The sequence below is a fragment of the Salmo salar genome, chromosome 02, assembly GCF_965601325.2.
Source record: "Salmo salar chromosome 02, fSalSal1, whole genome shotgun sequence".
NCBI classification, from domain to species: domain Eukaryota; kingdom Metazoa; phylum Chordata; class Actinopteri; order Salmoniformes; family Salmonidae; genus Salmo; species Salmo salar.
In genome coordinates this window covers 12,903,402-12,929,353 of record NC_138292.1, presented here as the reverse complement: position 1 = coordinate 12,929,353, position 25,952 = coordinate 12,903,402, and the positions used below count along the sequence as shown (strand labels likewise).

General features: G+C 42.7%; 2 protein-coding genes across 8 annotated transcripts in view; one reads left to right on the top strand and one right to left on the bottom strand.

The window, feature by feature from the left end:
* LOC106606028 (focal adhesion kinase 1) overlaps positions 1–25,952 on the bottom strand; it is a 136,673-nt gene that overhangs the window by 49,754 nt on the left and 60,967 nt on the right. For all 6 annotated transcript variants that reach the window (XM_082959895.1, XM_082959896.1, XM_082959892.1 and 3 more), the window contains 6 exons: positions 8,382–8,522; positions 8,030–8,107; positions 7,730–7,837; positions 7,172–7,289; positions 5,291–5,333; positions 4,643–4,704 (listed from right to left, as the gene is read on the bottom strand). In XM_082959895.1, coding sequence (XP_082816021.1) covers positions 4,643–4,704; positions 5,291–5,333; positions 7,172–7,289; positions 7,730–7,837; positions 8,030–8,107; positions 8,382–8,522 — 550 coding nt within the window. The remainder of the gene's footprint in view (positions 1–4,642; positions 4,705–5,290; positions 5,334–7,171; positions 7,290–7,729; positions 7,838–8,029; positions 8,108–8,381; positions 8,523–25,952) is intronic.
* LOC106595913 (cytochrome P450 2F3) lies at positions 16,024–25,024 on the top strand. Of its 2 annotated transcripts, none has more exons than XM_045719129.2 (2): positions 16,024–16,112; positions 20,286–25,024. In XM_045719129.2, the coding sequence occupies exon 2, from the start codon at positions 20,295–20,297 to the stop codon at positions 21,771–21,773; it is 1,479 nt and encodes a 492-aa protein (XP_045575085.1). In that variant the 5' UTR covers positions 16,024–16,112; positions 20,286–20,294; the 3' UTR covers positions 21,774–25,024. The 2 variants fall into 2 exon arrangements, with proteins under 2 accessions (XP_045575085.1, XP_045575086.1); XM_045719130.2 differs by having other exon boundaries at positions 16,030–16,237.

The following is a 25,952-nucleotide window of genomic DNA, read 5'->3' as shown; positions in this document are numbered from 1 at the left end:
AAATAACGAGTTTAAAGGTGAAAACCAAGTTGCAGCCACTCCATATTATCTCTCAGGGGATTCCCCCAGACATTGATAAGGGTGTTGATAGTAAGAGGCTGCCAAGTCAGTAACACACACACACACACACACACACACACACACACACACACACACACACACACACACACACACACACACACACACACACACACACACACACACACACACACACACACACACACACACACACATGCACGCAAATGACAGAGAATCGAAAGGTTTAGGGGAAGTGTAACTTCTAAATGTAACTTCAGAGAGCATCTCAGTTAGTTGAACAACATTGGAATGGAAGACCTGGTGCAGTTTTTGTGCTGAGCTGAATTATTTTGTTTCATCCTCTGCAGAGAGATTTCATTTTATCAGGGTCATACAAAGTCTGTAGAGAGATTTCATTTTATCAGGGTCATACAAAGTCTGCAGAGCGATTTCATTTTATCAGGGTCATACAAAGTCTGCAGAGCGATTTCATTTTATCAGGGTCATACAAAGTCCGCAGAGAGATTTCATTTTATCAGGGTTATACAAAGTCTGCAGAGAGATTACATTTTATCAGGGTCATACAAAGTCTGCAAAGAGATTTCATTTCATCAGGGTCATACAAAGTCTGCAGAGAGATTTCATTTTATCAGGGTCATACAAAGTCTGCAAAGAGATTTCATTTCATCAGGGTCATACAAAGTCCATGACCACTCAGAGAAGAGAGGAAAACAAACACTTCTAAGAGACGGAGCCAACGTTAATCTAAGCATTCTGCATCAGAACTATATCTAAGAGACGGAGCCAACGTTCATCTAAACATTCTGCATCAGAACTATATCTAAGAGACGGAGCCAACGTTCATCTAAACATTCTGCATCAGAACTATATCTAAGAGACGGAGCCAACGTTCATCTAAACATTCTGCATCAGAACTATATCTAAGAGACGGAGCCAACGTTCATCTAAACATTCTGCATCAGAACTATATCTAAGAGACGGAGCCAATGTTCATCTAAACATTCTGCATCAGAACTATATCAACTGAACCTTACAACCGTATCGTGTTATAATGACAAGAGAATAAGAGAGTTATACAACATGACAATACATTCAACTACAGTGATGCCTGAGCATATCTAGCATGGGTCTTCAGAACCTTATTCCCTATGTAGTGCACTACTTTCAACCAGGGTCCAAAGTAGTGCACTATATTGGGAATAGGGTGCCATTATATAGGGAATAGGGTGCCACAACAAGACTTCTCCCCAGTACCATCATGATCATATGGGGGGACTCGAGTTCCACACAAGCATCTCTCTATTTGTTCTGAGTGTGCTCTGTCAATGGGACCATATGCACACAGGCCTGTCTGTCCCCTGCTCCACCCTGCTCCACCCTGCTCCTCCCTGCTCCATCCACCCTGTCAATCAGCTCTTTATTTGACACTCACCCAGTAGTCATTAACATTCTACTGTGATACGGGCCAGAGACTGGGGGAAGAGCTCAGTGACATTTAAACTGGAGAGATAGGAAGGAGAGGACACACACACACACACACACACACACACACACACACACACACACACACACACACACACACACACACACACACACACACACACACACACACACACACACAGTAACCTTGTGGGGACACACAATTCAGTACCATTCGAAATACTATTTTCCCTAACCCCGAACCCTAAGCCCTGGGGTGGCAGGTAGCCTAGTGGTTAGAGTGTTGGACTAGTAACCAAAAGATTGCTGGATGGAATCCCTGCGCTGACAAGGTAAGAATCTGTAGTTCTGCTCCTGAACAAGGCAGTTAACCCACTGTTCCCTGGTAGGCTGTCATTGTAAATAAGAATTTGTTCTTAACTGACTTGCCTAGTTAAATAAAGGTTAAATAAAAGATATATATAATAATAATTATAATAATCCGTACCCTAACCTTAACCCAAAAACCTAGCTCCTAACCCTTAACGTAATTCTAACACTAAGTCTAATCTTAACCCTAAACCTCCTAGAAATAGCATTTGACCTTGTGGGGACAAACAAAATGCCCCCAGTTGTTCAAATGTTTGTTTGTTTACTATTAGTTAAATAGTTAAACACGTCCACACACACACACACACACACACACACACACACACCACACACACACACACACACACACACACACACACACACACACACACACACACACACACACACACACACACACACACACACACACACACACACACACAGGCCTGTGCCCACTGACACAGTGTTAAGTTGATAGATGAGGTGCTGTGGGGTGAGGATGTATTGCCAGAGCCAGACAGTACTTGGCTGGCTGGTGAAATGGAACCTTGGGTGTAATTTGTGCCATTGGCCTGGTCTGGTCCTGATGGTTGATTCATTGTGATGTTTTACAGAGCCGTCTGATAACAGACTGATGGTTGAGTCATAGTGATGTTTTACAGAGCCGTCTGATAACAGACTGATGGTTGAGTCATAGTGATGTTTTACAGAGCCGTCTGATAACAGGCTGATAGTTGATTCATTGTGATGTTTTACAGAGCCGTCTGATAACAGGCTGATAGTTGATTCATTGTGATGTTTTACAGAGCCGTCTGATAACAGACTGATGGTTGATTCATTGTGATGTTTTACAGAGCCGTCTGATAACAGACTGATGGTTGATTCATTGTGATGTTTTACAGAGCCGTCTGATAACAGACTGATGGTTGATTCATTGTGATGTTTTACAGAGCCGTCTGATAACAGACTGATGGTTGATTCATTGTGATGTTTTACAGAGCCGTCTGATAACAGACTGATGGTTGATTCATTGTGATGTTTTACAGAGCCGTCTGATAACAGACTGATGGTTGATTCATTGTGATGTTTTACAGAGCCGTCTGATAACAGACTGATGGTTGAGTCATAGTGATGTTTTACAGAGCCGTCTGATAACAGACTGATGGTTGATTCATTGTGATGTTTTACAGAGCCGTCTGATAACAGACTGATGGTTGATTCATTGTGATGTTTTACAGAGCCGTCTGATAACAGACTGATGGTTGATTCATTGTGATGTTTTACAGAGCCGTCTGATAACAGACTGATGGTTGATTCATTGTGATGTTTTACAGAGCCGTCTGATAACAGACTGATGGTTGAGTCATAGTGATGTTTTACAGAGCCGTCTGATAACAGACTGATGGTTGATTCATTGTGATGTTTTACAGAGCCGTCTGATAACAGACTGATGGTTGAGTCATAGTGATGTTTTACAGAGCCGTCTGATAACAGACTGATGGTTGAGTCATAGTGATGTTTTACAGAGCCGTCTGATAACAGACTGATGGTTGAGTCATAGTGATGTTTTACAGAGCCGTCTGATAACAGACTGATGGTTGATTCATTGTGATGTTTTACAGAGCCGTCTGATAACAGACTGATGGTTGATTCATTGTGATGTTTTACAGGTGCCAATTAATTAAAACCCCCCAAAAAATGTGAACCTAAATCTAGGCCAGAATGCACCAGCATATCAGCTAGATAACCAACAAACAACATCACTCTTCTATGTTATGCCCTTACACAACCACAAAAAGACAATTCAGGAATGTTCTCTGGTCTGCCTCAACCGTGTTTGGTGGATGGGGTCACGTCTAAAAAAAACGTCTTGTTTCTTAACCAATGTACAAGCTCTGCTGTTGTGCCATGTTTGGGACACACCATGTTGTCTGCAGTTTACGTGCTTTCCTTCACACGTGTGACAGTAAACCTTCAACAAGGATAGAAAAAGCTCCTCCGGTAGTTCTGTCGTGGTGCAGCAGTCATAGAGCTGTGTCCCCAGCAGGGCACTCTAACGGGACAATGATTAGGGATATGTCTAAATGACACACTATCCCCTACTGTATATAGTGCACTACGTTTGACCGGATCCCTATGGGTAAAAAATAGTGCCCTATAAAGGGGATAGGATCCCATTTGGGACTCTAACTAGGCATCGCCAGATAGGACCAGAAGACTATAACATGTAATGTAACTAGCTTGTGGTGCCGTATGGTGCTTCAACAGCCCACTAGGATGTGGTGAACATTGTGTAGGAAGAGGGAGCAATATCTACTTTCACTATTCTACTCATACTATGTGTTCAACTCCACCGGTGCATCAGAGTGCTCATATCAAAGTACATGTCAGACATCTAGCTGACTGATGGGCTGTCAATCATCACAAGTATTCTACTGACATCTCTGCATCCTGTCTGTCACCACTGCATGCACTAATAAACCAGTGAATTATGGGATAGTTAACATGGCTGATACTGATTTCAGTAAAGGCTTCTGTGTGGAAAGCTGTTTCGTTATCATGGCAAAGCCCAACAAGACAATGTATCAACAGCTTCACAGTCCCAGTACAATACCAAACCTCATCTGACTCCAACCCTCATCTGACACCAAACCTCATCTGACCCCAAACCTCATCTGATCCCCAACCTCATCTGACCCCAAACCTCATCTGACACCAAACCTCATCTGATACTGAACCTCATCTGATACTGAACCTCATCTGACACTGAACCCAGGAGACGTGAAAAGAGAAAGAGAGAGTGAGAAGGTCCTACCTGAGACACATGCGACCCGTGTCCGGACCCCCCCATCCAGACGTTTCTCATGGTTGGAGACTCTGTGGAATAAAGGTTTGAACAGATGAATGCTGTACATTTCCCTGTGAAAGGATTGTTTCTCCAGTCACCAGACAACAGAACAGAAAGACAGACTGGCCTGTCCACACTGTGGCACTATGACTGGGCTCTGTTATAGACAGTCCCAGGACCATTCCATTCACTGGCAGGGCATGTTTGACAGGGGTGCTGCAGGGGGGATCCCGATAAGTAGGCCCTTCAGCACTTCCAAGAGGATATGGTTAAAGGGGGGTAGGGGGTCAGATGGGCGGGTCGGAGACAGGAACTCTAAACAGGGTCAGATAGATTCCTCATGATTCTGCCAAAAAGAAGCGGTAGGTGGGGAGCAAGGCTTGTGTTGGTTTTCAGAGCACCTGACTGAAACCTGATATGCTGCCTGGAAGAAACATTCCAGATGAGAGAGAGAGAGAGGAGAGATATAGAGAGGAGAGATATAGAGAGGAGAGCGATAGAGAGGAGCGAGATATAGAGGAGAGAGGAGAGAGAGGAGAGAGAGAGAGGAGAGAGAGTAGAGAGAGAGGAGAGATATAGAGTAGAGAGAGGAGAGAGAGAGAGACATGAACTTACTTTGGGGTGGACTTTGGGATGGAAGGTAGAGCTCTCTCTCCCTCTGTTGGTGATAGTCAGAGGCAGTTAGATGTAGGGTTAGCAGTAACGTTACAGTCCATAAACAGCATCCATCCTAATGCCCACATTCATCATTATTAATATCATTTAATAATATTAGACATCAAATATGTAACATTCTTTCATATATGAGCCTAAAGCAGAGAAGAGCCCCCAAAAGCCTATGCCTTGAATGGATACTTCTTTCTCCCTTGTGAATTCATTCATGTTTTAAAAAGACGGAATTCCTTGAGTGAAATGAATAGTCGTGAAAGCTGTTTCCAGGCAATTTGATTTTTTGCGTTCAGCTTTCCAAATGACTGGAGAAATGGAGTGGAGAAATGAAATGGCAGTCCCTCAACAGCTCTATAACTCCCTCTCATAAAGCCATGTGTTTATTACTGGGCTGACTTCCTGGAAAAACATGATGCTATTACAACATTAATACCACATCTATAATCTCAAATGAAAATCGATTACAAAACATATGAAGTCGTGGATGAATGTGGGCTAACTTACTGAAGAATGTGTTTGTTTCATATGATTATGTTTTACTTTTTGGGTTTTGGGTTTGCTTTTTGTGTATTGTGTAATTGATGTGAATATAGACATGTATTGTGTAATTGTTGTGTATATAAATGTGTATTTTGTAATTGATGTGTATATAGATGTGTATTGTGTAATTGATGTGTATATAGATGTGCATTGTGTAATTGATGTGTATATAGATGTGTATTGTGTAATTGATGTGTATATAGATGTGTATTGTGTAATTGATGTGTATACAGATGTGTATTGTGTAATTAATGTGTATATAGATGTATATTGTGTAATTGATGTGTATATAAATGTGTATTGTGTAATTTATGTGTATATAAATGTGTATTGTGTAATTGATGTGTATATAAATGTGTATTGTGTAATTGATGTGTATATAGATGTGTATTGTGTAACTGATGTGTATATAGATGTGTATTGTGTAATTGATGTGTGAATAGACGTGTATTGTGTAGTTGATGTGTGTATAGACGTGCATGGTGTAATTGATGTGTATATAGATGTGATGGATTGTGTGAATGTGTGATGTGTATGATGGAACAGTGTGTATTGTGTAATTGGATGTGTATATGGAGAGGATGTGTATTGTGTAATTGATGTGTATATAGATGTGTATTGTGTAACTGATGTGTATATAGATGTGTATTGTGTAATTGATGTGTGAATAGACGTGTATTGTGTAGTTGATGTGTGTATAGACGTGCATGGTGTAATTGATGTGTATATAGATGTGTATTGTGTAACTGATGTGTATATAGATGTGTATTGTGTAATTGATGTGTGAATAGACGTGTATTTGGTAATTGATGTGTATATAGATGTGTATTGTGTAATTGATGTGTGAATAGACGTGTATTGTGTAGTTGATGTGTGTATAGACGTGCATGGTGTAATTGTTATTTATTGATGTGTTTGACAGGTCGTTATTGTAAATAAGAATGTGTTCTTCATAGACATACCTGTATAAATAAAGGTCAAATAAATCCTATTACATCTATCAATCTGTGACACTACAATCCAGCCTCAGTGCAGTGGAGTCTGGAGCTCTTTCCACCACTTCTCTAACACAGTCAAGTCCATTGTCCACAGTACACAACACAGCAGCATGGCTGTCAGTCTGAACTTCCACTACATAGAGGAAAAGGGGAATGTCTGCTCACTGTTTTTCAGACATTCCCTCTTTCTCTGTTTCAGCCTTGTTTTTATCCAGATCCTGTTGTTATTGTGGGTGTGTGTAAAACCCCTCCACTCAGTGTAAAGGTGTCAGGAGCAGTGTTAGCGTACCCTTTTGAACACGGACGATGAAGGACTGGGAGACTCCCTTGACCAGGCGACAGTATCCGTCTATCAGGTCAGCCATGTTCTCTGCCGTGTTCAGAGACGCTGTGGTCACCGTCAGAGGCTGCAGACACACACAGACAGACACAGTCAAACAGACACAGTCAGACAGTCAGTCAGACAGTCAACAAAGAGGCTTCATCAGCAGGGCTACCTCCTCCAGCTGAGACCTCCAGTTAGGACAAAGCACAGCACATCAAAGGAGAGAAGTGAGAGGACGAACACACACACACACACACACACACACACACACACACACACACACACACACACACACACACACACACACACACACACACACACACACACACACACACACACACACACACACACACCACACACACACACACACACACACACACACCATCAAAGAACCCATGCAGGGAGGAGTATGTTTTGCTAGTATCAGGGGTGCTGGAAATAACTTCACTGGGGCCACTGCAGGGCATGTTACTGAATTCATACACACACGCTCACACACACACACACAGACACACACTGTACCTCAGGGGCTCCAGCCACATTGAGCAGCAGCATCCCCTGGCGCACCTTGTCCTCTGTGCTGGAGTACTGGATGGTCTGTACCTGGGTGAAGTTGGCCAGATGTGTCGGCTGAACACACGGACAGAACAGAAAGCACAGAATGAAACATCCATGGTGGTAGTCATCTTCCTGGCTAGCCTGAACGTCACTGAACGACTGAATAAGACCTGAATTGGGTAGGAAATGCAATTCTACAAAATGTACAGAAGAATGTGAATAAAAGGTGAATAAAGAAAGCCTTGATAACTCAGCAGTACTCACAGTCGATCCTTTGTCTGTCAGGTAGCTGATGCCCTCCTCAGGTCCAATGGCAAGCTCCACAGAGATAATCCAACTGGACTAGAAGACAGACAGAGAGATGGACATAGAGACAGGCAGGACAGACAGACAGACAGACAGAGAGAGAGAGAGAGAGAGAGAGAGAGATGGACAGACAGACAGATGAAAGAAGCAACAGTGTTTGTCATGCCCAGCAGGTGTCACTGTGAAACACATCATGAAGGCTACTGAGCTGAGCTCTTCCTGTCTGGAACCCTGCCAGCCAGGGTTTCCCTGAGGACAGCCAACCGTTATCACAGTGGGATAGTGAAATGTCTATCACTAGCCTACTTACCCCAAGGGCACATTTAAAACATTCCTTGTCGAATCTGTAAATGGGAGACAAGATCTCAAAGAACTTGTGAATGCTCTGTTCATCGTTTAGGTTGGCAAATTGTTTGAAGGTCTGCTGAATCAGTTTCCTTAGTGGTTTAGCCTTAGAGAGTAGAGAGTAGAGAGAGAGAGAGAGAGAGAGATACAAAGGGTAAGGACTCCTACATGTCTTGGCAGAAGAAAGTTACTAACAACAAATAAAGACTGAGGGTATGAAAAAGTGAACATCCTTATCAATTATAAGGCTACACCTACAAATAGTGATTACCAAAAAATCATCAACAGAACTAAATGATCATACAGTATGTGTTTGGATTGACTCTCAACATAAAGTCAACTGTAAACATTACTATTCCTTAGAAGAGTCATTCATCAGCATCCTATCAGATGACTCATAGACACATCCACACCAGGAGCCTCTGACACCACAGCCCAATAATGAGTCATGACAATAAGATCAGCTGCATCCTGTGAAAGCAGAAACTCTATCTGTCTCTGCCACCCTCTCCTCCCATCACTCCCACTAATTACAAGCATTTCAAAGAAAAATGCCAAACAAATCACAAATCTATGCTTTGAAATTCAAAAAGTGCAAAAGACAAATTGCTGAATCTAATCTGATTTTCTAGGATGATGACACCTCATTTCATCCTTGAAAGCATTTACATGAATCTGAAATGGGTAAAAAAAACAAGATGTTCTAATTATGCAAATATTAACTTGGCGGAGCATCAATTATGAACCGCCTAATTGGATAACAACAATCAAGGTAATTAGTCACATGATGGGCTCTGGGATCCTATACGAGTGCTCTCCTGTGCACATCTCAACACAACAAATTCATCTCTGTCAGTCTGCTCAATTAGTGTACAAAGCCTACTGAGTGAACCATCCATTTTCAGTTGCGTCTCGGTATCGTTCATGGTGTTTCATAATTCAAAGCCTGATACCAGTTAGTCTCAGTTGCAATGTCTTACACATACAGATGTAGGATCTACATTTGACCAGTATTGCCGAAGCAAAATAATCCTGCAGCAACAGGATTTGAACGTTTAGTCCACAATGTTGCATGATCGGTGGTAAGGCTTTTAGCTGGCCCAAATTAGGCTACATGAAATGTGCAACACTGTTAATATAAACGTGTGTTTTCAGAATTGACCGATTTCCCCAAAACGTACATAAAAACTTAATCTACTTCTCTGCTATTTAAATCTGAAATCAGAATCGAAATATATTCTACCAACCAAATTATAGCACTGGGGGAGGCATACAGCTCACCCCGACTCATTAAACTAACCCGCTATAACAACTAACTAACCAAATTATAGCACTGGGGGAGGCATACAGCACAACTAACTAACCAAATTATAGCACTGGGGGAGGCATACAGCTCACCCCGACTCATTACACTAACCCGCTATAACAACTAACTAACCAAATTATAGCACTGGGGGAGGCATACAGCTCACCCCGACTCATTAAACTAACCCGCTATAACAACTAACTAACCAAATTATAGCACTGGGGGAGGCATACAGCTCACCCCGACTCATTAAACTAACCCGCTATAACAACTAACTAACCAAATTATAGCACTGGGGGAGGCATACAGCTCACCCCGACTCATTAAACTAACCCGCTATAACAACTAACTAACCAAATTCTAGCACTGGGGGAGGCATACAGCTCACCCCGACTCATTAAACTAACCCGCTATAACAACTAACTAACCAAATTATAGCACTGGGGGAGGCATACAGCTCACCCCGACTCATTAAACTAACCCGCTATAACAACTAACTAACCAAATTATAGCACTGGGGGAGGCATACAGCTCACCCCGACTCATTAACCTGTTGGGTCTAGGGGGCAGCATTTGCACGTCTGGATAAAAAAAATGTACCCGATTTAATCTGGTTACTAATCCTACCCAGTAACTAGAATATGCATATACTTATTATATATGGATAGAAAACACTCTAAAGTTTCCAAAACTGTTTGAATGGTGTCTGTGAGTATAACAGAACTCATTTGGCAGGCAAAACCCTGAGACATTTTCTGACAGGAAGTGGATACCTGATGTGTTGTATTGATTTTAAACCTATCCCATTGAAAAACACAGGGGTTTAGGAATATTTTGGCACTTCCTATTGCTTCCACTAGATGTCACCAGCCTTTACAAAGTGTTTTGAGTCTTCTGGAGGGAGATCTGACCGAACAAGAGCCATGGAACGGTGATGTCCCATTAGACACCTGGCGCGCTACTTCATGTTGGGTACCCTCGTTCCAATACGTTATAAAAGGCTATGCATTCGTCCACCTTGAATATTATTCATGTTCTGGTTAAAAAAGGCCCTAATGATTTATGCTATACAACGTTTGACATGTTTGAACGAACGGAAATATATTTTTTCCCCTCGTTCATGACGAGAAGTCCGGCTGGCTTACATCATGTGCTAACGAGACGGAGATTTTTGGACATAAATGATGAGCTTTTTTGAACAAAACTACATTCGTTATGGACCTGTGATACCTGGAAGTGACATCTGATGAAGAGAATCAAAGGTAATGGATTATTTACATAGTATTTTCGATTTTAGATCTCCCCAACATGACGTCTAGTCTGTATCGCAACGCGTATTTTTCTGGGCACAGTGCTCAGATTATTGCAAAGTGTGATTTCCCAGTAAGGTTATTTTTAAATCTGGCAAGTTGATTGCGTTCAAAAGATGTAAATCTATAATTCTTTAAATGACAATATAATATTTTACCAATGTTTTCTAATTTTAATTATTTAATTTGTGACGCTGACTTGACTGCCGGTTATTGGAGGGAAACGATTTCCTCAACATCAATGCCATAGTAAAACGCTGTTTTTGTATATAAATATGAACTTGATAGAACTAAAAATGCATGCATTGTCTAACATAATGTCCTAGGAGTGTCATCTGATGGAGATTGTAAAAGGTTAGTGTATCATTTTAGCTGGTTTTATGGTTTTGGTGACCCTGTCTTTGACTTGACAAAACATTACACACAACTCTTGTAAATGTACTGTCCTAACATACTCTAAATTTATGCTTTCGCCGTAAAACCTTTTTGAAATCGTAAAACGTGGTTAGATTAAGGAGATGTTTATCTTTCAAATGGTGTAACATAGTTGTATTTTTGAAAAATTTGAATTTTGACATTTATTTGGATTCAAATTTGCCGCTCTTGAAATGCACCTGCTGTTGATGGAGTGCACCACAGGTGGCACGCTAGCGTCCCACCTAGCCCCAAGAGGTTAAACTAACCCGCTATAACAACTAACTAACCAAATTATAGCACTGGGGGAGGCATACAGCTCACCCCGACTCATTAAACTAACCCGCTATAACAGCTAACTAACCAAATTATAGCACTGGGGGAGGCATACAGCTCACCCCGACTCATTAAACTAACCCGCTATAACAGCTAACTAACCAAATTATAGCACTGGGGGAGGCATACAGCTCACCCCGACTCATTAAACTAACCCGCTATAACAGCTAACTAACCAAATTATAGCACTGGGGGAGGCATACAGCTCACCCCGACTCATTAAACTAACCCGCTATAACAGCTAACTAACCAAATTATAGCACTGGGGGAGGCATACAGCTCACCCCGACTCATTAAACTAACCCGCTATAACAGCTAACTAACCAAATTATAGCACTGGGGGAGGCATACAGCTCACCCCGACTCATTAAACTAACCCGCTATAACAACTAACTAACCAAATTATAGCACTGGGGGAGGCATACAGCTCACCCCGACTCATTAAACTAACCCGCTATAACAGCTAAATAACCAAATTATAGCACTGGGGGAGGCATACAGCTCACCCCGACTCATTAAACTAACCCGCTATAACAACTAACTAACCAAATTATAGCACTGGGGGAGGCATACAGCTCACCCCGACTCATTAAACTAACCCGCTATAACAACTAACTAACCAAATTATAGCACTGGGGGAGGCATACAGCTCACCCCGACTCATTAAACTAACCCGCTATAACAACTAACTAACCAAATTATAGCACTGGGGGAGGCATACAGCTCACCCCGACTCATTAAACTAACCCGCTATAACAACTAACTAACCAAATTATAGCACTGGGGGAGGCATACAGCTCACCCCGACTCATTAAACTAACCCGCTATAACAACTAACTAACCAAATTATAGCACTGGGGGAGGCATACAGCTCACCCCGACTCATTAAACTAACCCGCTATAACAACTAACTAACCAAATTATAGCACTGGGGGAGGCATACAGCTCACCCCGACTCATTAAACTAACCCGCTATAACAACTAACTAACCAAATTATAGCACTGGGGGAGGCATACAGCTCACCCCGACTCATTAAACTAACCCACTATAACAACTAATTAACCAAATTATAGCACTGGGGGAGGCATACAGCTCACCCCAACTCATTAAACTAACCCGCTATAACAACTAACTAACCAAATTAGCGACCTCATTTACTATAGCTAACCCATGGCCTACCTATCTAAAACATCCACTTTTACTACTGCAATGTGCTGCTACTAGTACTTCTGGGCTACTTACCACTACTACCACCTAGTCTCCCACTGAAGGTTACTATCTACCATGTATAAAACAGTCCCTCCCTCTACTACACCAGCCTACATTCTTCAACAGCAACACACTTTTAAACTTCTTCCACTAGATGCACCATCATATTTCTTTCCCCAAATAATAAGCTAAAAGTCCTATTTAGTAGAAGTATTAGTCAGAGTGTAGTTATTTGTGATGAAAGGTGGTCTAACTGCCCCACACTCCAAAGGAATAAGGTTTATATAGTAATCAGACCTGATATTTTATTAGAATTAACTTTGACTATATGTCACTGCTTCTCTTAAGAACAACGTTTTAAACTTCTTTGACTACAACAAATGTTTCTTCACGGAAAATTACCATCTAGTTTCTCTTATGTTTTTATTTTCAAATTTAAAGTGCATCGTTGGGAACGAGCTTGTTAGTAAGCATTTTACTGTAAGGTCTACACCTGTTGTATTCAGCGCATGTGACTAATACTATTTGATGTGATTTGATTTAAAGTCACAATGCTCTATTACAGGGACAGGCAACTTTCATTAGGGTGGGGGACACAAAAAATCGGAACTCATCATGAAGGGCCCCAGTGGCTCACGGGTCTGCGTACCCTCATCCATACAAACACATGCAGTCAGAGCCGGCCCTAGACTTTTGGGGGCCCTAAGTGACATTTTTAAGCTTTAGAGTGGTCGGTAATTCGACCATGATTACTACAAGTTTAGATAGCTGGTTAGACTAACTTACCAATCTAAAAAGGTTAGGGGACATGGGCTAATTGAGTGACTGTCAGTGACTGACATAACAAGAGAATAACTGCTGATGCACAACCACATTTAGAAATAGCACCTTGTTTTCTCAACTATTCTAACTCTCAACAGTAAATTAAGACCCAGATTTATTTTCTTATTTTGTTTTGTAAAATTGATCCGCGGGCCTACAAAAGCTTCCTAAGACCAACTGACCAGCGTTTTGCAAAGAGCAAGACACACAAACAGCACAGAACAGAAAACATGTCGATTCATATTCATATTAATGAGTGTTGCACCTATTTCTCAATGCCAGAAACACATTTAATAGTAACTTAGAGCACCAAAAGAAAACATTCCAAATTACAAACTCTTAAATCAATTTGAATAATATTGCAATGTTGTTCTAAAAGTTGGGCTTGAGGTTTTCTCCAAATCAGCTAAATCTTCTGAAACAACCCAATAACGCCCTACAGTCAGCGTCACACGGTGGGGAAATACAAAGCCAAGCTCAGCCTTCGTGTCCTCCTGGGTCACACGGTGGGGAAATACAAAGCCAAGCTTAGCCTTCGTGTCCTCCTCGGTTACACGGTGGGGAAATACAAAGCCAAGCTCAGCCTTCGTGTCGGTCCTCGTGGATTTGTTCGTAGGTGTAAAGACAGTAACAGTATCAAGCTAGCAATTGCATTTTTACTCATCATCTTCTTTTTGATCAACCTTTTAGTGTTTAGTGAAGTTTATAGTTTGGTGAAGTTTTTTGCACGCAATGAAAAACGTCGTAATATGTTGGATACATTTGTGAGAATAAGGCGGGCGAATTGGGCATCTACTTGTCAATCAGCAATCTGAGGGGCAAATTTCATCCCTGAGAATTTCCACGGCTAACAACAATGGAAGGAGGACTTAAGCAAGAAGTTGCTTCTCAAAGTGGATTCTGTCCATAGCATCAACGTGGCTTCTAAAGCGTCTCAAACAGCCAGCAGCATGGAGTATTATCACGGTCTTCAGTGAGCATGGAAGTGAACCGGGTAAGGGGTATGATCTGGCCATAGCATCAACGTGGCTTCTAAAGCGTCTCAAACAGCCAGCCGCATGGAGTATTATCACGGTCTTCAGTGAGCATGGAAGTGAACCGGATAAGGGGTATGATCTGGCCATAGCATCAACGTGGCTTCTAAAGCGTCTCAAACAGCCAGCAGCATGGAGTATTATCACGGTCTTCAGTGAGCATGGAAGTGAACCGAGTAAGGGGTATGATCGTTGTATGTCTGGAACTTTCTCACACATCATTATTCATGATTCATTCATGATTATCCATAATCATGGTAGTTTCCACATTCACGTAGAAGTGTTTAGAAACATATTCTATTCTTATTTACAATAAAAGTATTTACAATACTATTCATTTCTATTGGGCACAAAATGATCTGAAACACAACCAAAGCAAATTGTGAAAGGATCCAACACGTTTGTAGAGTCACAAGCTTGATGTAGTCATTGCTTGCTAGGAATATGGGAACAAATACACAACTTTTGACTACTTTAATACACTTATAAATACATTTGTCCAAACACTTTTGCTTCCCTAAAATGGGTGGGCTATGTACAAAAAGTGCTGTAATTTCTAAACAGTTCATCTGATATGGATGAATACCCTAAAGATGACAGTCTGCACTTTAACCTTATAGACATTGTATCATTTCAAATCCAAAGTTCTGGAGAACAGAACCAAAACAACAAACTATGTGTCACTGTCCAAATACTTTTGGACCTCACTGTCCAGTAACGAACTCATCCTGAATACATCTGACCTGTCTTCCACCCTGGTCATAGGCCTATAGCCATGTCAAAATACACATAATTGTAGGAAATTAGGTTTAAAACAGTAAACATTTCCTGGGGGAAATGTGTTTAATAAAAAATACAATCAAAAGTTTTAAAACCTAGACAGACACAGTATTAGTATTAGTATTAGTCCTTTCCGCTCCTGGTGATTTCTGCACTGTCATCTGCTTTGTTAATGTTGGCCTCAGATTCTAAAAGCAGGAAGGGATTGGGGTGAAGGTGCAATCTGTGTAAAGTATGTCAGCACGACTCAGCAGCCAATCACATAATCCGTTGTTCACTTCTGTTCCAGTACAGTAAGTTCTAACACACACCCTTATCTCTGCAAACATCACACCACACACACACACACACACACACACACACACACACACACACACACACACACACCACACACACACCACACACACACACACACACACACAGTCAGGCAGGCAACAGAGACAGACAACAACACAGAGAGAAGGAAAACACTAAAGATAGATAGGTGGGTTAACCTTTGTTGTTATTCTTTCTTCTTTAAGTATGTAAACACGGTTATGTGAGCTATTGGCTCACTTCAATATAGAATCCTTCCGTGCCGCAGGATACATTCCGAGTAAGGATTTTCAGGTTAGTTGTCACGTCCTGACCAGTAAAGGGGTTATTTGTTCTTATAGTTTGGTCAGGACGTGGCAGGGGGTATATGTTTTATGTGGTTCAGGGTGTGTTTGTGTATATGTTCATGTAGAGGGGGTATTTGGTTTATATGGTTCGGGGTGGTTGTGTATGTAGAGGGGTATTTGATTTATTAGTCCAGGGTTTTGGTTATTGTTCTATGTTAGTTTATTTTTATGTTCAGTCTAGTCGTTTGTATGTAACCGATGTGAAATGGCTAGTTAGTTAGCGGTGGTGCGCGCTAATAGCGTTTCAATCAGTGACGTCACTCGCTCTGCGTTGCAAGGGCCGCGGCTTTTGTGGCGCGATGGGTAACGATGCTTCGTGGGGTGTTAGTTGTTGATGTGTGCAAGGGTCCCTGGTTCGAGCCCAGGTTGGGGCGAAGAGAGGGACGGAACCTACACTGTTACATGTATTTCTATGTTTAGCTAATTGGTGTTGGGGCCTTCAGTTGGAGGCAGCTGTCTATCGTTGCCTCTGATTGAAGGTCCTATAAATAGGAGTGGTTTGTCATGGGATTTTGTGGAAGATTGTTTCTTGTTTTGCTGTATGCCTGACGAGACTGTCTAGTTCGTTTGTTTTTTGTATACGGTGTTTGTGTTTTTCCTTTTTCACTAATAAAAAGAAGCTGAGTATACATTTTCCTGCTATGTTTTGGTCTACACCCTACGACACCCGTGACATTAGTCCAGGGGCCAATTCCAATTTAATTAGAAATTCCATTTCAATTCTTGAATTCACTCATGAAGTGGAGAATTTTTTTCAAATTCAATTTTTGTATTTTTTTTCTTTTCAGTTATGGAATTTGTATTGAATTGAAATTAGACAGTTTGGATTTTTTAATTTTGGAATTGAATTATAATTCCAAAAACATTTAATCTTTGGAATGTAATATTTTCACATTTCCCAGTTAATGGAAATAATGCACATAGTATCAAACTGTTCTGTAGGATTTGTATAAAATAATCTAGGCTATTTTTTTCTATGTAGAACCTAAAAGGGTTCTCCGGTTGTCCCCATAGGAGAACCCTGTGAAGAACCCTTTTTGGTTACAGGTATAACTATTTTGGGTTCCATGTAGAACCCTGGGGAAAGGGTTCTACATGGAACCCAACAGGGTTCTTCACAGGGTTCTCCTATGGGGACAACCGGAGAACCATTTCAGGTTCTACATAGAAAAAAAGGTGCTAAGAGTGTATTCCTATATTTCCAGTATAGCTACTGTAGGCTGTCTGAACAGTGACATGATGAGCTTGAAAGCCTGAGGGAATTACATTTGAATTTGTGGAATTGTTGTGGATAATATTGAATTGGGAATTCAATTCTTGGAATTTACCAAACATAGGAATTTTGAGGAATTTAATTATCTCCAAATGAAAAAACTGACCTGAATTTTGAATTGAATTAAATGTAATTTACAGGGAGAGAGAATTGAATTAGAATGTAATTTGTAGAATTGACCACAACCATGGTACTGCGGCTGCCCCCCTTAAATAGCTGCCGTCGCACTACTTCCACCTCATGTCCTTTTTCGAAACGCTGTAGATCACCGACAAAAAGGATTGGAGTAATCCAATACCTCCCATAACCATGGTTACATACTGTACGTAGCCTTTGTTATGTAGCACTATATTGGATCACTCCAATATGATATCACAGTACCAGATTAATCAGTGAACTAGTCTTTGGTCAGACAAAGAGCAAAGTCCAGTCCGGACTGAGCTCAGAGCAGTCCTGTTTGCTGTGTCCCTCCGCCCCTTCCCAGGGAAGCAGATACAACACGAAGAACAGCCCTCCCGACCACATAGGTGGGGTGAACATGTGCTAGACAGCATCCAACTGGCCGAGGCGCAAACGTCTGAGAGGGGAACTCCTTTGAGCAGGACCCACGAGGTAGTAACTCCTCCAAAAGAATGCGCCACCACAGCAAAAGGCAAAGGCCTGCAGGCCAGCCGAAATGCTGCAGTAACAACATGAGAGTCTGTTTGGATAGGCCCTGGCCCAGAACTCTCTCACCCTAGCAAACGAAATCCGATAACACCTTTTGCATTGGCTGTGTCTGTGAAAATAAGTGTCCATTGCCCCAGCCGAGCACAACACACTGGGGGAAGCCCCTAGTTAACCAGCAACAGCGCAAGAAGCGTATGTGGACAACTGTAATGGCCGGTTCACACGTCACTCAGACAGAACCCTTGTCCAGAATGAGGGGTTAGGATGGAGGTCGACACTCCTTTCATCTGAACCCATTCAGAAATATTCAGTCAACCAGGGCTTCAACACCAGAAGACCCTGAGACATAGGCACCAGAACTGATACGGTACCGGCAACGGAATTGGAGTTCGTAGCCCTCCAGCAATGTATTCAGTACCCATGGGAGCTCCACCTGCCTCTCTCCGTTTGCTCTTTGGGACTGTGAGAGGCTGCCAAGGCCGGCGGCAAGCACGTCAAATCAAATGAAAGTGTATTGGCTGCGTACATAGTTTAGAAGATGTTATAGCGGGTGCAGAAAAATGCTGTAGGACAGGGAGAAAGCACATGAAGACTCAATTAGCCTAGCTATCTGGCTAGCTAACTTAGCTAGCTATCTTAGCCAACTAGCTTCTCAAGGTTTGATGCAGTCAAGACAGGTACTACGTAATCATATTGCATGATAAACAACCTAGCTATGACAAGCTAGAAGTCAGTCTACTAGCGCAAGTCAGTTCGGTTGGTTGCTGCCTCTCCCCCCTCCTTCTTGCTCCTGTTTCACTTTCTCACAGTACACTCACCACAAGGGCCCTCCTCTTCCTCGCAAGGCCCCTCCTCCTCCTGCTCTGCCTCACACTATATCAGCTCTGGTGAATAAAGTAGCTTACAGATGGACTTTTCTGCTGCTTCCCTCACTCTGATCCAACCACGTCTATACGGAACTGGTCGTCCTCGGGTCCTTTCGGAACGGGTCTCTTGTCTAGATAAAAAAAATGTATTTATGCATATTTGGCCGGGTGGGAAAGCCCAAGGTCATTTTGGAATGGGTCCAACCTTTCAGACCTCTACTTGAGGCCCAACATAACAATCCCTGTCACAAAAGACAATGCCAGGAACATTGTGAATGATGTCACAGAAACTGGACTTGGGCCAAAAATAGGATGCTTTTTAAAAAATGTATTTATTAACTGCTAAAATTAACTACAGTAACGGTTGGAATTAAATTTTTCCGCTGTATCATACCCAAAACCAAACCGTGACTCCAAAACCGCAATATGTACTGAATCGTGGGTTTAGCGAACCGTTACACCCCTAGTAAATAATGTATATTAGCTATGTCAAGAGTCCAGTATATAAATACGCGGTGTGTATAAACACTAACAAAAAAATGCAATGTACAGTAGTAATTATATTAGAATAATAACATGTCAAAAGTCCAGTGTATAAATACACAGTGTGAAAAACAGTATAAAAGGAAGTGTCCAGTGTTTAATGTCTCTATGCATGGGACGGCAGATTGGCTGTGTGTGTTTCAGATTGACTGCTGGGCTCCGCCTTCTGAGACACAGGCCGCTGCCTGTGGGTAGAGACACCTTGCCTTTCTCACAGCGAAACACCATACTGGACATGGTAGTTTCTCTCTGTGTAACACCAGCAGTGTAATAGAGCTGTATGTGAGTTTCTAAGGGAAAAGAGGATGGGGGTTGGAGGGGGACAACAGAGCACCCAGATGGAGAGGCTAGCTAGCTGCTCCAAGCTATTGAATAGCTGTGGGTATACGTCTGCCCTATACACTAAGATACAGCTCTTACCTAGCGAATCCTCTCAGGAATGCGCAGAGAAAGAGAAGAGGTGGAAGTAGTGCCGCTGCAGCTATTTAAGGGGGGGGCAGCCGCAGCATAACCCGGTACACAGGACTAATCAGAAAATCCTTACTCTGAATGTATCCTGCCGCGCGGAAGGATACCATATTGGAGTGATAAAATATAGTACTGCATAAGAAGAACAATAACAAGAGACGTTGTTTGTTTTGCAGGCTGGAACAATGGAGATGTGTAGTAGCGTGGTGTTGGGAGGCCTGGTGTTGTTGCTTCTACTGTGGTTGTTCAGGCTGAGGAGACAGAGACATGTCCATCTACCCCCAGGACCCTGCGCCCTGCCGCTGCTAGGCAACCTGCATCAGATTGACAAACAGGCCCCCTTCAAGACCCTCACCAAGTGGAGTGGTGTGTATGGGCCAGTGATGACAGTGTATCTTGGGCCCCAGCGAGCCGTGGTGCTGGTGGGGTACGAGGCAGTCAAGGAGGCTCTGGTGGACCAGGCTGAGGATTTCACAGGACGCGCTCCTGTCCCCTTCCTGGTCCTAGTTACCAGGGGATACGGCCTGGCCATCAGTAATGGGGAGCGTTGGCGCCAGCTGCGTCGTTTCACCCTGACCACGCTGAGAGACTTTGGGATGGGCCGTAAGAGGATGGAGGAGTGGATACAGGAGGAGAGCCAACACCTCATAGACAGTCTAGACGCCACTAAAGCCGTGCCTTTCGATCCTCATCCATTCCTGAGTCGCACCGTGTCCAACGTCATCTGCTCCCTGGTGTTCGGCCAGCGCTTCGGTTATGACGATGACAACTTCCTGCATTTGCTCAACATCCTCTCAGCTGTACTGCGCTTTGGAAGCAGCCCCTGCGAACAGCTGTACAACATCTTCCCCTGGCTGATGGAACGCCTGCCTGGTCGGCAGCAAGTCGTGTTCGGCCAGATGGACGAGCTGAGAGGCTTTGTGATGAAAAAGATCCACGAGCACCAGGAGACCATTGACCCAGGCAACCCTAGAGACTTCACAGACTGCTTCCTCACCAGACTCAAGCAGGAGAAGGATGTGTCCTCCTCTGAGTTCCATTACGAGAACCTGGTGTCCACAGTGTTGGACCTCTTCCTTGCAGGAACAGAGACCACCAGCACCACTCTCAGATACGCCTTCATGCTGCTCCTCAAATACCCCGACATTCAGGAGCACGTTCAGCAGGAGATCGACACAGTGATTGGCCGACAGCGCGTCCCTCAGATGGAGGACAGGAAGTCCCTCCCCTTCACAGAAGCCGTCATCCACGAGGTGCAGCGCTTCCTGGACATCGTCCCATTGAACCTCCCGCACTATGCCACCAAGAATATCTCATTCAGAGGGTACACTATCCCTCAGGGCACCGTGATCCTTCCCATGCTGCACTCTGTTCTGAGAGACCAGAACCACTGGGCCACGCCCACAACCTTCAATCCCAATCACTTCCTTGATCAGAACGGAAACTTCCAGACGAACCCCGCCTTCTTGGCTTTCTCTGCAGGTAAGCGTGCCTGTGTGGGAGAGTCTCTGGCTCGTATGGAGATCTTTCTGTTCCTGGTGTCTCTGCTGCAACATTTCTCCTTCTCCTGCCCTGGAGGACCTGACAGCATTGACCTCAGCCCAGAGTTCAGCAGTTTCACTAATGTGCCGCGTCACTATCAGCTCATCGCTACCCCCCGCTGACCAGGAGGGGAATTGCAGCTGAACCACAGGAGGAGCACTCAGGAGTAGCACTCAGGAGGAGGAGGAGTAGAGATGAGGAAGGGAGGAGGGACAGCACAGGAGGTTGGTTGCCATGTGTCTGATGCCATTCCATAAGCTTGTTCCAGCCATTATTAATATGAGCCGTTCTCCCCTCAGCAGCCTCCACTGAGGGACAGGTGTCTGTTTTTTGTTTTGTTTTTCATGACAATGTGTTGCTGTGTGATGTGTGTCCTTTAACAACGAATGCTTGGAGTTTTTTCTGGTCAGTATAGGTGGATCAGGAGAAACTCAGGGTCCTGGGAGTGAGGAGCGGGAAGGAGATATGCTGGGTGTACCAGACAGTAATGTAATGTACGCTGAGGATTCAGGCACGTGTAATTGGAGGCTGTCAGTTAGGGCGTCCATTTTTCAGGTTGGCTGTCAGTTAGGGGGTCTAGGTACCAGTGTATCTTTCATTTTATCAGTGTCTTTGTGTCTCAGCAACTAAGTCAATGTGTTTGAGGCAGCACTGCCGCAAAAAAATATGGCTCTTAGATGGCAATCACCTCACTCTCTACCAACTCACCAGTGGATACAGTTACTGTTAGAAGTTATAGCATCATTAGACTTATCGACAGAGAGATTGAATGATCCTAGTCAATAGTGCTGAGCGATTAGCGCTTTTTGAGGTCAGTTCGGTTTCGGTTCCATCATTTTTTTTTTTAAATCACGGTAAAAAAATAACATTAAATGCACTATGCATTATGCAGGTTGAATGCTGTAACACAGAATAAAACAATTAATAAAAGTCCCATGATGGTAGTGACTGCCCATTACTGCTGATCATTTATTAACCATAATTTATTCACATTACTTTACTTCAATAAAATATTTCAGTTGTTGTGTATATTATATTTGTTTTATTTGATGACTTTATTATTTAATTCCAATTCACCAACTCATCTGTACAGAGCTGCTGCCTATGCTGTCTGACAAAATCACTATTTTAGTAGTTCTTCAAAGTAAATAAGGCATACTTTTATGACTGCTGAACACCAACGATCAATCACTTAGATCATGTATTTTCAGGTAGAGATACAGTATATGTATCAAGATGGCTGGATGTCCTTTGAGTGGTGGACCATTCTTGATACACAGGGGAAACTGTGAGCGTGAAAAACCCAGCAGCTTTGCAGTTCTTGACACAAACTGATGCGCCGGGCACCTATTATCCTACCCCGTTCAAAGGCACTTAAATATTTTGTCTTGCCTAGGGCTGTGGCGGTCATGAAATTCTGTCAGCTGGTTATTGTCATGCAAAAGACCGCCGGTCTCACGGTAGTTGACAGTTCATTAACATAAACAAGCTGATGTGTGCCTTTGGAGCATCTAAATGTAAAAATACTAATAAATCAATCTATTATACACCATCACAATAAATCCATGATTTATTTTAGTCAGGTCTAAAGAAACATTATGATCTGAGTAAAAAGTATTTCAGAAGAACAGAATATGAGTTGGTCTACTGTATGTTATCTGGCTATGCTCCATACCAGACTGTAGGCTTGTTCATTTAGTAGACAACATATGCTTATAAGTCCCATGCCATTATTTTATATATGATTTAATAGTTAGAAGAATATAATTGAACTTAGCTGAATAACACAGAAAGGATATTTTTCCCATTCTGGAGCAAGTGCGCATATGAAGTGGCTATGTTGAGTGTAAAAGTGATCATTTGAAACAGGTCCTATACACTAGATTTAGAGTTACTTGGCAACTTTAGTCGGGAACGATACAAAACTAGAATGTCTTAGAAATCAAAACATATATTGGCTGCATGATGTGACTATAGGCTATTGATGATCTGAGAAAGTCAAAAAAATAAAGCATGTGCTCCAATCCTTACCTCAGTCTGCACAGCTGTTCTCTCATCAAGTCATCATATTTTCACCCAGCAGACTATTCTCAATTGAATCTTGTCTTTACTAATATGTCAAATTAGTTTAGATTTAGAATGTCCCATTATCAAATGGGCAGGAACAGGAACAGGGGAAAAAAGACATGTAATCCGTATGCACTCCAATAGCGAATGGAGGCCGCGCACTCGCGACGGTCAGTCTTTCAATGATGCCGGAAAACCTACTTGTGTTTATAGCAGAGCTGTGCTTCATATGAGCAACTGTGAAATAAATATAACAACACTTACTTCACTCCACACATCAACTACTGTTTGAGGAGCATGTAGCCTCCCGCTGTGCTACAGGTGATATTCTGCCCAAACTCTGTATGCCATGGCCTCTCTAACCCTGTTCCTGCAGCTACTCAGTGCTTACATTTGGAAACCTAGTGAAAACTCTTCAGGAACATTGATAGTAACATGTTTTTGCAACAAAACACATTTCACTAAATTGTTGACAGCCCCTCTGCATGCTTGAGAAAGGAAAGGAGAGAGAGGAGGAGATGGAAATGCACGGTGGTGAGATATTCTGTATAGCTAAAGGTAATGTGTCACCCATTTAATTATGATTTTTTTTTTAAATCACTATTATTAGGCTATTGAGAAATCATACAAAAATTCACTATAATCAATGAACCAACAGCATCACTTAGGGCTTATACGTTCTCTACCAGACTCATGGATAGAAATGTTGGAGTATAGCATAAGGTAACCAGTACATACAGTATGCATAATAATACAGGCCACACTCAAAGACCATTACTCAAATGTGTTTAATTTTGGAGAATAGGCTAGCCCATTTATATACCAAAGATCTTAAATCAGTTTTGTTTTATGTTTTTCTGCCATGTGTAATATGCGGTAGTCTGTGTATTGTATAACAGCACAATCATAATTTTAATTCAGTGTTTTCTTCAGGCTTGGGGTCATAAACCTCAGATTCAGTGTCACGTCCTGACCATAGTGAGTGTTATTTTCTATGGTAGATTAGGTCAGGGCGTGACAGGGGGTGTTTGTCTGGTTTTTGTATGTCTATGTTTTGGTTCTAGGTTTGTATTTCTATGTTGGTGTTATTTGGCATGACCTCCAATTAGAGGCAGCAGGTTGTCGTTGTCTCTAATTGGAGGTCCTATTTAAGTTTAGGTTTGTCCCACAGGTGTTTGTGGGTGATTGTTCTTCGTGAGGTTTATGTTCCTCCAGCGTCACGGTTTGTTGTTTTGTATTTACTTAAAGTGTTAATTGTTGCATTCGGTTTCACTGATTTAAATAAAACATGTGGAACTACGAAAAAGCTGCATCTTGGTCCGCTCCTTCAAACAGCTGTGACGTTCAGATTATGCATATGCAGATTATGCTCTAATTAATCATCACCTTAAAAAGTATTGTACATTTCATTGCATTAGGCTTTGAAACAACATCCACAACGACCATGTTTTACACTCAGTTTCAACCTGCTTTTGCACTTCTTTCTTCAAATTGATGATCATGATGCTGTTATGATGATCAGTGTTTGATGTGAATTTCCATTGCATTTGCATTGATGTCAGAGTGGTTAGAGGGACAGTAGAGCCCTGAGGGACAGACCATTAGGACTTGACGGAGGGACATTTGAGCCCTGTTTCCAGACCATTAGGACCTGATGGAGGGACAATACAGCCCTGAGTACCAGGCCATTAGGATCTGATGGAGGGACAGTAGAGCCCTGAGTACCAGGCCATTAGGATCTGATGGAGGGACAGTAGGGCACTGAGTACCAGGCCATTAGGACCTGCTGGAGGGACAATAGAGCCCTGAGCACCAGGCCATTAGGACCTGATGGAGGGACAATAGAGCCCTGAGTACCAGGCCATTAGGACCTGATGGAGGGATTATAGAGCCCTGAGTACCAGGCCATTAGGATCTGATGGAGGGACAATAGAGCCCTGAGCACCAGGCCATTAGGACCTGATGGAGGGACAATAGAGCCCTGAGCACCAGGCCATTAGGACCTGATGGAGGGACAATAGAGCCCTGAGTACCAGGCCATTAGGACCTGATGGAGGGACAATAGAGCCCTGAGTACCAGGCCATTAGGAACTGATGGAGGGACAATAGAGCCCTGAGTACCAGGCCATTAGGACCTGATGTAGGGACAGTAGAGCCCTGAGTACCAGACCATTAGAATCTGATGGAGGGACAGTAGAGCCCTGAGTACCAGGCCATTAGGATCTGATGGACAG

Bases quoted from the DNA above. Each gene is read 5' to 3' on its own strand.
- LOC106595913 (XM_045719129.2), top strand. From the start codon at position 20,295: ATGGAGATGTGTAGTAGCGTGGTGTTGGGAGGCCTGGTGTTGTTGCTT.